The following is an 11,409-nucleotide window of genomic DNA, read 5'->3' on the forward strand; positions in this document are numbered from 1 at the left end:
AATGCAGACATGTTCCTGTTTTTAGTTTTCTACATTCGCCTTAGAATCTAGCTGTTTTTTGTTACATTCTTTTTTTAGCCTTCCTATTTGTAAAAATAATAATAAAAAAATTGAATGACTTTTTATAACTGTTTATTGTTGTTGCTGTTGTCCATTGTTGTCATTCTTTGTTGAATTCAGGTCTCTCTTGTAAATGAGTCCTCCAGGCTCAATGGGATTTACCTGTCTAAATAAAGGTTGAATGAAAAATATATATATATTATATTTATATTTAATTTGAGATGCTGACACTTTTATTTTTCTCTTTAGAGTTTACTTTTCGACATTTTCAGCCCTTTTTTTTTTTTTTTAACTGTTTATGTATCAAAACTTTCAGCTCCTCCAGGAGTTTTGGTGTTTGTCACTTTTAAACAATTTAAAATAATTCAATTCTCTCTGATGGTTTTATTAAAATAAAAAAAAAACTTAAAAAATTTAGGTAATCCTAGTTTTTAATTTATTTATTTATCTGATAATTTTTGAGTTTGGCTTTATTTTTCCTCTGTTTAGCTCATTTTAAAAAGAAAAATGTATATTTTAAATGTATGAATTTGGTAAATGGCTTAACACACTATTTTATGCCAAAATGTTAACAAATTAACTTTTTCTTCAGAAAAAGACGCATGTGTGAAATTAAAAACAACGAATACTTCTGAGGCCTCAGCCACTGTTTGTTGTTGTTTACACTCAGTTTATAAACAGAAAATCAACAACAGCAGACTGTGTTGTGATACTTGTTTTTTTTATTTTTAAAGTTGTTTGTTTTTGTGTGGTGCTTAGAGCTGTTTCTGTTTTGTTTTATTTTGCGTCTCATTTGAGGTATTTGCAGATCATTTACACATTTGTATCAAACTAAATATTTTAGGATTACTGTAGATCCAAGCTTCTGCACAGTTTTGTGGACTTTAAAAATAATTGTGTCCTACAGAAGTTTAGTTTCAGGGCCTTCTCAAGCTTTTTATTATTTTATTTTGTGCATAATATCAAGACATACGCAACATATTTTTCCTTTTTTCTGGTGACCTTTGACCTCTTAAAGTTGCTTTAACCCAAGGGTTAAAAAAAAAAAAAAAGTTACCGCCTGTGTGAGTATTTTCTGAGTGTCCCTGAAGGCGTCACGGGTAAGCCCCGCCCCCCACTGATTGTCCTCGGCGTTGCGTTCGGCTCCTTTTTTTTTTCCTCCGAGTTTGAAAGTTGAAAACAGAATCTGAGGAAGAACCGGCGTGAAACGGACACACCGCTCCGAGGAGAAGGCATGGGCTGCGGCCACAGCAAGGTGAGAAACCCCGCGACGAACCGCCGAGCCTCCGGGGGAGATTCACTTAGCTCCGCCGGGAGAAGGTGACTTTGTTCGCCCGGGGGAGGCTCGCTGGCAGGCGGCCGACGCGGGGCTGCTGGTCCCGCTGCCCGCGGGGAGGTGAGCTCAGATTAACGGCGTCCAGAACTCAGCGTCTCCAGAACCAGCTCGTTATTTCTGGGTCAGAACCACCGCTTCAGATGGAGGTTCGGTACCGGGTTAGCGCAGAGAAAGTTTCCTCCGAACATCTGTTTCCAATCAGGCTTCGGTTTGAATCCGAGCCTAAAACAATGATTTTATTAGTGAATAATTAAAAGACATTTGTGTCTCTGAGACAGTTTATATTCTGATAAAGCCCGTTTTTATTTCATACTGACGGGGTTTGATCTGGGAATGACCCAGATGGGGGACAGATGGAACCAGTTTGAAAGATGGGGGACAGTTTTGATGATGGGACACACGGGGACAGTTACAATGATGGAGGACAAATGGGGACACTTTAGTTAACCGAGGACCGTTTTGATGACTGTGGACAGGTGAGGACAGTTTTCAGTTTGGGTTTGGGTCCAAGAGGGTATTCCTCTTTCCAGGTCACGGTAAATTGATAAAATATTAATTTTATTGTTAAATAATTTAAATAAATCTCAGTTTCTCAATCATGTCTTTTAATTTAGCCGGATCTGGTCTCGGTCCCGCAGCAGTTCTGTCTCGAGTTCTTCCTCTCAGAGTGAAAACGTGGAGTTTGTTCTGTTAATAATAATAATAATTTTATTTAAAAAGCCTTTCAGGACACTTGATGACAGGAGAGTCCCTCAGACTTCACGTGGTGTCCCCTCTAAGGCCCACGGGCCTTCTGTTGTGGTCCAGGACTTTGTTCTGGATCCTTTCTGGTCCTCTTTGGACTTTCTCAACAGATTCCATTCATTTCTCACGGAGCGGATCCGTGTTCTGCTTCTGATCGACCCGGCTTCAGTTTGGGACCCGTCAGAACAGGTGTCAGTCAGGATTTGTGCTTCACAAGCGTTCACACTGTGATCCAGGTTTTTGGCGTCTTTCTCGTTCCACATTTTTTGTGCTATTTCAACAAATCATGAATCAAAATGTTCGGCTCTTTCAGGACAATCCTACTGTAACTTTTGGTTTTGGTGCAGTTTTAGCTTTTAGAAATATTTAGCCATTTCTGCCATTTTTTTTTTTTCTCATAGAAAATGAATTGAGCTCATTTTACGTCCTTCATGTCTTTAGATGTGTTTACAGCTTTTTACTGCTCCTTTCACATTTTGTCCTGGTTCAGCTTCTTTTAGCTTCCTTGGGTAATTTTAAACATTTTTCAGCTAATTTCAGCTGTTTATTCTGCTGTTTTAGGATCCTTTTAGATTCTTTCTAACTACAACATTTTTGTGCTTCCTCTTATTTCTGCTCCTTTCAGCTTATTTATGCAAGTTTTGTTTCTTTCTGCTTAGCTGTTTGACGCTAATTTTAGCTTTTTTCAGCTAATTTGATTTTTTTTTTTCACTAATTTCAACCCTTTACTGCCTATTTCATCAAAAATGTGCTCTCTCCACTTGTAATTTCAGCTTATTTCTATTTTCTAGCTACGTTTCAGCTGGTTTTTGCTATTTTTTTCAGATAATTTCCACCTTTTGTGCTTATTTCTGCTTCTTTCAGCCTAATTGGGCAAGCATGTTTTCTTTCTGCTTTCTTCTGCTAATTCAAGCTTGTTCTACATTTTCAGCTACACTTTTTAGCATTTTTTTTTTAGCTAATTTCAGCTGTTTTTTAGATTAACTTCTTTATGATAATTTCAGCTTATGCTCCTTTCAACTTTTTTCAGCTACTTTCAGTTATTTCAGTTATTATTTAGCTGGTTAATGCTTTTTTTTTTTTTAGCTTTTTCATCTAATTCCACTTTTTTTTTTTTTTAGCTCATTTCAACTCTTTCGACTTCCTTCTTGTAGTTTAAGCTCCTTTCTGCCTTTTCAGCAACTTTTCAGCTTTTTTTTTGTTAGTTTCAGCTTTTATAGTTAATTTCATAATTTCCATGTTTGTTTTAGCTTATTTAAACCTAATTCAGCAAATATGTGTTCTTTCTGCTTTCTTCTGCTAATCTAGACTTGTTCTTCCTCTTCAGCTAAAATTCAGCATGTTTTTCTTTAGCTAATTTCAGCTGTTTTTCAGCAAGTTGTTGTGCAGTTAGCTGCATTTTTGCAGGAAATGCAATTTTTCTAGTTTAGGTTTGGTCTTGCAAAAACTTCAAAAACACCTTTACATGTGGAAAATAAAATCTTTTGTTGTTTTATTTGAGGTTTTGGGTCAGAAATGGTTCAGCTCGGTTCTGTTTGAGTCAACAGAGAAAATACAAAAAAACTTAAAAGTCGAAATGTTTCTTATTTTAAAATTCAAACTTATTGCATGATGCACGTTCTGTTTGCTGTGATGATGTCATCCTTGTGGGTGTTCTGTTTGGACAAACAGGAAGTGCTGTGATGATGTCATCCTTGTGGGTGTTCTGTTTGGACAAACAGGAAGTGCTGTGATGATGTCATCCTTGTGGGTGTTCTGTTTGGACTAACAGGAAGTGCTGTGATGATGTCATCCTTGTGAGCATTCTGCTTGGTCTCTGGGAATCAGCTGGAGGACAGTTGGATATTGATTATTTATAGGTTACCTGATGGTGCTCAGCAGAATCTGGAGAATCTGATTGGCTGAGCTGCGTTTAAAAAATCTGGTGCGTTCAGGTACAGTCGATCATTGGACCTCTGTCTGGGCTTTTAGAAACATTGTTGTGGAGCAGAAAAGCTGAGAACAGAACCGGGTCAGACCGACGGGCTCAGATTCTGAGCCTCGGTGGATTTGATGTCACTAAAGACCAGCTGACATTTTAGCTCCAGACTGAACGTTTCAGGATGTTCGTAAAGTTTTAAACCCCTCTAGTCAAAGCTGTTTGAGTCAGAACCTGAAAATGAAGTTCTGTTTGCTCTCAGAGAGCGTGTTGAGGGAAACTCTCAGCTACTACCACACCAAGTGTTGGCTGATTATCTGTAAAACCAGCTGAGTTTTGGCTCTGTCTCTGTTTTCTCAGTTCAGTTGGCTGTGGCGGCCATGTTGAACTGGGTTGACTGGTTATTGATGTTCATCCTAGACTCCAGTCTGAAAGTTTTTTTACTGTCTGTCCAGCGGTTGAGGAGATATTTTGCTAACAGACAAACAGAAATGGGATGAGGATGCAGCAGGAAAACAGTTGAAACGTGAATGTTTTCACGGCCAAACGTTTGATTTATTCCTTTTGTTCAGATAAAATCTTTTTACTTTCTGGTTTTTGTTATTAAAGTTCTGGGTGGATCACCTGTCAGGTGGCAGCTGGTGCTGACTGGGTCCAGACAGACTGTGGTGGAGCTGGGATCTCGCACAGGTCTACGGTGACAAGTCAGTAGGATGGTCTGACCTTTGACCTCACTAACGTGTGTGTAATTTAAAGACTCGTCGATGACGCAGAAGCGGAGAAACAGGAACTTCTTTTTCTCAGCCACAATCCAGAAACTAAAACATGAGTGGGTATTTTCAGTCCCTGCTGACATTTCCTGTTTCATTTTAACAACAAACTCAAAAGATTAATAAAATTCACAGTTTCTTTAAAGACACGCAGCATGTCTTCAGAACGAGCGCAAAGACTGAAATAAAACTAAAGGAGAGCGATAAACTCCAGAGACAGATTGAGCTCAGAAATAATAATAATAATAATAATGATGATTAATTTGTAAAACAAAAAGTTAAAGCTGTGAGTAAATTGGTTTCAGGTTTGTAAAGTTTCATCTGAATGACGCACAGAACGTCTGGACCACAACAGGACCAGAAGCGGGGTGGTTACCCAGAATGCACTGCAGCACTTTTGGAGCAGTCCGTAGACTTGAATGCTGGACACCTTAAGGGAACCTGGAAGTTGAAGCTAATCGGCCCTTGCAGAAAATAAGCCACGCCCCCTCCCTGAACTGTAGCAGGATCAGCAGATGTTTCTCACATAAAGGCTGTAAAATAATGAGACGCGTAGAGACAGAAATGTTCTGTAAAGATCCGAACTGAGCAGGTTGGTTGGTTCTGAGCAGCCCCGATTAGTCGGGTCTGATCAGTTCCTGTTGGTGGGACTCGAACAATGATGAAAAATCTGATCACAGCTTTTAAAATCTTCTCAAGACATAAAACTGAAGCTCGTAACTTAAAAAAAAAAAGATGAATGGACCCAAAGTGCTGCTGGTTCCGCTCAGGATCAGGTCCGCGTGTCGCTCCCCGAGCCGTAGTTCTGGTCTCCGAGCGAGCTCTGAACAAGGCGACTGTTAAACCTCTCCCGGGCCGCGGGCGACGGGAGAGGTTTAACGTCTGGTGAGTTTCAGCCTCTCGGTGGAGGTTCATCCATCAGTTTCAGCTCCAACATCTGGTTCCACATCTGCTTTCTGTCTCGTTGAACCCAACGAGCTCTCGTTTCTTCGGTGAAAATCCCAAAGACGACAGTTTGACCCACAGAAGCTGAACACTTGTAAAAAAAAAAATTAAGAAATTAAACATGTGGGGCACAAAATAAGTGTCGGATCTGAAATTATATTTAAAGTAAAACTGTGTTTTTAAAGTTATCAAAGTCTGATGGCCGTAACTGTGCAAATAAACATATTCCCGCTTGTTTTCATGTAATTATTTGAGCTCTTAACCTACAAACGAGTCTCTGACGATCACGTGATCTGGTTTGAAAAGAAAAGCTTTCCTCAGCGCAGTAAACCACATGTTTAATCAGCAGCTGGAATGCTGTTAATTGGACGAATCTTTTACGAAGACGGATCAGAAGCTTTGCTCTTTTTATTCGTTCGAGGAAAAACCAAACGTGAAATGCATCAAAACCTTAAATCGCCAAAATCCCCCCACAGACATCAGTGGTGGTTAATTTCCGGTCCTGTTTGGATCTCCAGCTCGGACTTCGCAGCAGAACCACGATTGGGAGTTTAAGCGTGTCACAGAAAGTTCGACTTCCCATGACTGAGCTGCTGTTTTCACATCTTTAACACTTTTTACACAATCACAGGGCATGTTGGAGGACTTCACCACAGAATGTTTAACTCAGTGGTTAAACTTTCCAACATTTTTTACAAACAAACTTCTTTTTTCTTACAATCTTTCCATTTCTCCTATAATTTATCCATCCAGTTGTATCCGTTTCGGCCTTCTTCCAGTCAGTGCGTCTCTGCTGTAGGACTGATGGGTTCCTCTCAGAGGTCAGAGGTCACACACCCAAACTTTGACTCCCATTGTATAGTTTTCTCTTTAAACAGGAAGTGAAGACTCTTTTTAACTTGTCATATCTCCTCCACAAATCCTTATAGAACCAGCAAACAAAACCCGTGCTACCATCAGAACTATAGGGCTGGGCGATCTGGACCGGAATTAATATCGCAATATTTTAAGATGAATGGTGATATACGATATATATCTCGATATTTTTTCTTTCCATAAAATATAACGTATATTTCAAAGACAAAGCTTAGTCCCAAATCCCACTTGTCACACAGGCACCTTTATTAACAAACACCGTGTATACTGTACAAAATAAATGTCTCAAAAATAAATAAAACACAGCTGTGCACTTTAAATTTAAACAGAAAACATACAGAGCAAATGAAAATGAGAGCAAATGAAAATGAGAGCAAATGAAAATGAGAGCAAATTAAAGGGTGACTTGCTCTTTGAAAAGTCTGATTTTAATGAAGTATATTCATTCAACCTTTAATAACTTTTACTAACAAACTGTTAGAAAGTTGGCTTCTTTACTGAGCTCGGTTCTGTTTGGTTTTGACTTGTTTCTTTCTGAATTTAATAGTTCCTACACTCTTGAATGCACCGTGGCTCTTCCAACACTAGTGAACGCACCATTCTTGAAGAGCGCAGTTGAGTTTTCTCTCTTGACATGGATGGAACCTTGTTGTTCAAGCTTCTTTGTGCTTTACTGGTTTACTGCTGTGTCCAAATACCAGAAGAAACACAGCAAATAAATCACCCTAAACTGGATATTTGTCTCCATGTTTTTTTTTTTACGAGAAGACAACTTCATACCTTGCCACTGAAGAACACCAAACCTCTGCTTTGTAGCAGCTACCCAGTCATTTTAACACCTATCAGGAATTTACAGTACTCTCCCACTGTGAGTCAACAAAGATATCTGCATATCTAAGCTTAGCATTGAAATTCAATTCATATAGTCTTCAGCAGCAGCAAGCGGTGGGGGAGGAATGGGTTCGTACTCAGTGAGGGAAAGTATGTGTGGTAGCATGAAGGTGCAGACTGGGAGGATAAACTGGCAGATTTATAACTCTAAGTGGAGTATAAGACTATATTGTTTTATATCGATATAGTCTCATTTTGTATTGTGAATTAAATTATATCGATATCACCCAGCCCTAATCAGAATCTTCTGCTGCTCGTGGGTTAAGAAGTTCTTTGATCCAACTTTGTAGTTTTCACACAAAGAATGTCCGAGAATTACATTTTACTCTGGGTTTCTGCCTGCCTTATAAAGTGTTGCTGTGTACTGCCCCTCCTCCTTTCTGCTTCACAATAAAGGTTGGAATCACCATGGCAACCTGTGACTCAGCAGGTTCTGGGTCTTCTATATTACCCAGGATGCCTTTCTTCCGCCTATCTTGGCCGCTCCCATAGATCCTGTAGAACCTCGGACCTCATGTCGTCTCTAATCGGACTTTTGACGTTCAGGTGGATTCAGTCACGGGGTCGACAGGAACCAGGAAGAAGTTTGAACCAGGAGTTTCAAAATAAAGTTCATAGAGATCCTTCATACTAAAAGTCTGTCTTGGTTACAGTTAGATTATTTTAACACAAGTCGTAACTTCCTGTTTGTTTGTAGAGGAGACAGCCGACTGTTGGAGCTGCTTTGGTTTCTTCAACATTTCTGCAAATATTTTAATTTAGCCCCGCCCACAGATATTTAAATCAGCCAATCAGACGGCAGCCTGGATCTACTGGTTTCCACTTTGAGGAGAACATTTTTTGTGCAGCGAGGTTCTTGAAGGTGAAGTGTTGTTTAAACACATGAGAGGAGAGGAGCCTCGGCGAAGATTTATGACCTCTGTAAACCTCTGGGCTCCCGCAGGAGCACATGTTCCTCCTCCTCCTGCTGACTCTTGAGTCCACGTTGACTCGTTTGTTTGAATCATGTCCAGTTTTCAGGGCTGGAGGTGTTTCTGCAGCGCTGCAGGGTGTGATTGTTTGTTCACAGTTTGGTTTTGGACCGGGCCTCACAGAGTGTTGGTGCTCCTGGGAGCAGGACTGGGTTCGTTTCAGACCTCGTTGCGTGTCTGCACCTCCTCACATCAACACTGTTTTTACAGACACTCTGAGGTAGATTCAGCTTAGATTTATCGCCCGTCTCCTTCCAGACCAGACTTTAAACAAAGACCTCATGCCTTCTGTTAGTCTGTGTTGAGGAGGATTCCCAGCTACTACCATCAGTATCTCTAAAGTTGACTGAGTTATAGACAGTTTAATGTTTGCCAAGGCGATTAGCTGTGGCAGCCATCTTGACTTGGATTGACTCTAAATGTTGAAGAGTTGTAGACGTTCATCCATTGATTACTTACTGAGAGTGTCGTTAAAATACGTCCATTGGTTCATGAGATATTGTGCTAACAGACACAGAGGTGTAAGATTTTGCACTGTTATCCATTATTGTTGCAAGGGGTAAAACTGAATGCAAATGTGAAATGGTATGCTGTAACTTCAGGCAGGTTTGAAGAGCTGCAGCGAGATTTATTCAGGTTTTATGTGGATTTGATATTTTTCCTGGTTTGGCTCCGGCCCACTAAACTGCTGCGTTTGTTCTTTTTGGATCACCATAGAAACCAAAACTCAGTTTTGATGTTCTGACTGATGTGGGCTTTCTGTTCAGAGTCTGTCTTCACACCTCAGAGACAAACTTTGACCTGAACATAAACCCGACTCTAACTGCTTCGTCTTCTGTCAACAGAAAAAAACTAAAGGCAAGAAAGGGGAGAAGAGCCAGAGGGAAGACGGCCGCCGAGATGGAGGTGAGTCCACGCTGGATCTGATATATCAATATTGAATCATGTATAAATACTGGCTGGTCCAGAACCTCTGAAGTCCTGTAGAAGAAGCAGGACTAGACCCAGTTCTCTCCTGGTTCTGGTTTAGGTTAATTAAATCAAGAGTGTAACGGGTGTCTGAGAGGTTGAAATGTTTTCAGTAGCAGATTTAATTTAAAAGTTCTCGTGTGTACGATCTTTAGTTTGAATGTGGGTCAGTGTGGTTTCCTTCTCCTCTGTTCTCAGAGCGCTCACCTTCACTTCCTGCTCCTCCCCTGTTCACTCCTTCACTTCCTGCTTCCATCACACTCGCTAAAAACTATGCGCACATTTTTTTATATTAACAGGAGAAACTACATAATCTGTGAAACTTAGTTTGAGCGCTAAGAGCTGAATGAAGCTGAAACTGAGTTGTTAGAGCTAAAAGTAACTCGCTAATGGCTAAGAGGAGCAGAACACTAAATGTTAAAACAGCAAAAGGCTAACTAGAAGCATCAGAAGGCTAACGACTGCTTCACTGAAGGTTCTTAAAGACGTTGTTGAAGCACTGGATGCTAAGGATTATTGTGCTGCACTTTTCTTAGACCTGTCTAAAGCTTTTGACACTGGATTCTTGTCATAAACTCTCAGAAATTGGTTTCTCAGAACACACCATTGGTTGGTTCTCTATCTCTCAGATCGGAGGCAATGTGTTCAACATAATGGTACTTCCTCCAGTTATTTAACAGTCAACAATGGTGTACCACAAGGCTCAGTCTTAGGACCCACCCTCTTTACAATCTACATACATAATGTATGTAAAAACATCCCTGATGCATCCATATATTTCTATGCTGATGACACAGTTGTTTATTGTTGAGCTAAAACTGTTGAAAAGGCTTTCCAGTTTTTGCAATCTGCATTTGACATCATCCAGTCTGATTTGTTCCGCCTTAAACTTGTCCTAAATGCCGAAAAAAACAAAAGGATGTTTTTTCAAACAGGAAGTCGGTCCCAGCAGTTCTTCCTCCGATTTTATCCTCAAGTTGTGTCCCCATAGAGTTTGTCGATTCCTATAAATATTTGAGTATCTTGGTCGACTCACATCTCTCTTTTATGCTCCATGTGGAAAACTTGGTAAAGAAACTGAAAGTTAAACTGGGTTTCTTTTTCAGAAACAGATCCTGTCTAACCCTGAATGCTACGAAACACCTTGTATCTGTGCCTTTACTTCCCTCCATTGATTACGGTGACATTATTTACATGAACGCTCCTACAAGAACCCTGCAGATGTTGGATGCTGTCTATCATGGTGCACTAAGATTCATAACTGGCTGTGATTATCGTACCCACCACTGCACCCAGTATTCACTGGTTGACTGGATATCATTAACTTCACGCAGACTCTCTCACTGGTACATTTTCATCTTTAAATCACTTCTTGGTCTGCTGCCTTCAAACATCTCCTCCTACATGTCTCTGCGTGAGTGCAGCTACAGCGTGCGCTCTCAGGACATTATTACCTGCAGTGTTCCCTGAATGAGGACTGAACTAGGCAAAAGGACCTTCTCCTACTCCGCTCCTGTTTCCTGGAATATCTTACAAAAAGACCTGAAGCTCTCGACCTTGACCTCTCTAAGTGGCTTTAAGAATCTGTTGGACTCCTGGCAAGGACCAATGCAGACATGTTCCTGTTTTTAGTTTTCTACATTCGCCTTAGAATCTAGCTGTTTTTGTTACTTTTTTGCCATCTTATTTGTAAAAAAAATAAATGAATAATAATCTGTATGCCTTTTTATAACTGTTTATTGTTGTCGCTGTTGTCATCTTTCTTTGTTGAAATCAGGTCTCTCTTGTAAATGAGTCCTCGAGGCTCAATGGGATTTACCTGTTTAAATAAAGGTTGAATGAAAAAAAACTAGAAGCATCCGAAGGCTAACTACGAGCATCTGAAGGCTAACTAGAAGCATCAGAAGGCTAACTACGAGCATCAGAAGG

General features: G+C 40.1%; 1 protein-coding gene across 1 annotated transcript in view; it reads left to right on the forward strand.

Annotated features, from left to right (window-relative positions):
• Positions 1 to 1,182: 1,182 nt before the first annotated feature.
• The window catches only part of ccdc69 (coiled-coil domain containing 69), a 24,860-nt gene continuing 14,633 nt past the window's right edge, over positions 1,183 to 11,409 (forward strand). Inside the window, exons 1-3 of the mRNA XM_037675678.1 lie at positions 1,183 to 1,315; positions 9,357 to 9,421; positions 9,966 to 9,967. Coding sequence (XP_037531606.1) covers positions 1,295 to 1,315; positions 9,357 to 9,421; positions 9,966 to 9,967 — 88 coding nt within the window. The 5' untranslated portion in view covers positions 1,183 to 1,294. The remainder of the gene's footprint in view (positions 1,316 to 9,356; positions 9,422 to 9,965; positions 9,968 to 11,409) is intronic.

This window comes from Nematolebias whitei, chromosome 4, assembly GCF_014905685.2.
Source record: "Nematolebias whitei isolate Nwh7 chromosome 4, NemWhi1, whole genome shotgun sequence".
In the NCBI taxonomy this organism is placed as follows: Eukaryota; Metazoa; Chordata; class Actinopteri; order Cyprinodontiformes; family Rivulidae; genus Nematolebias; species Nematolebias whitei.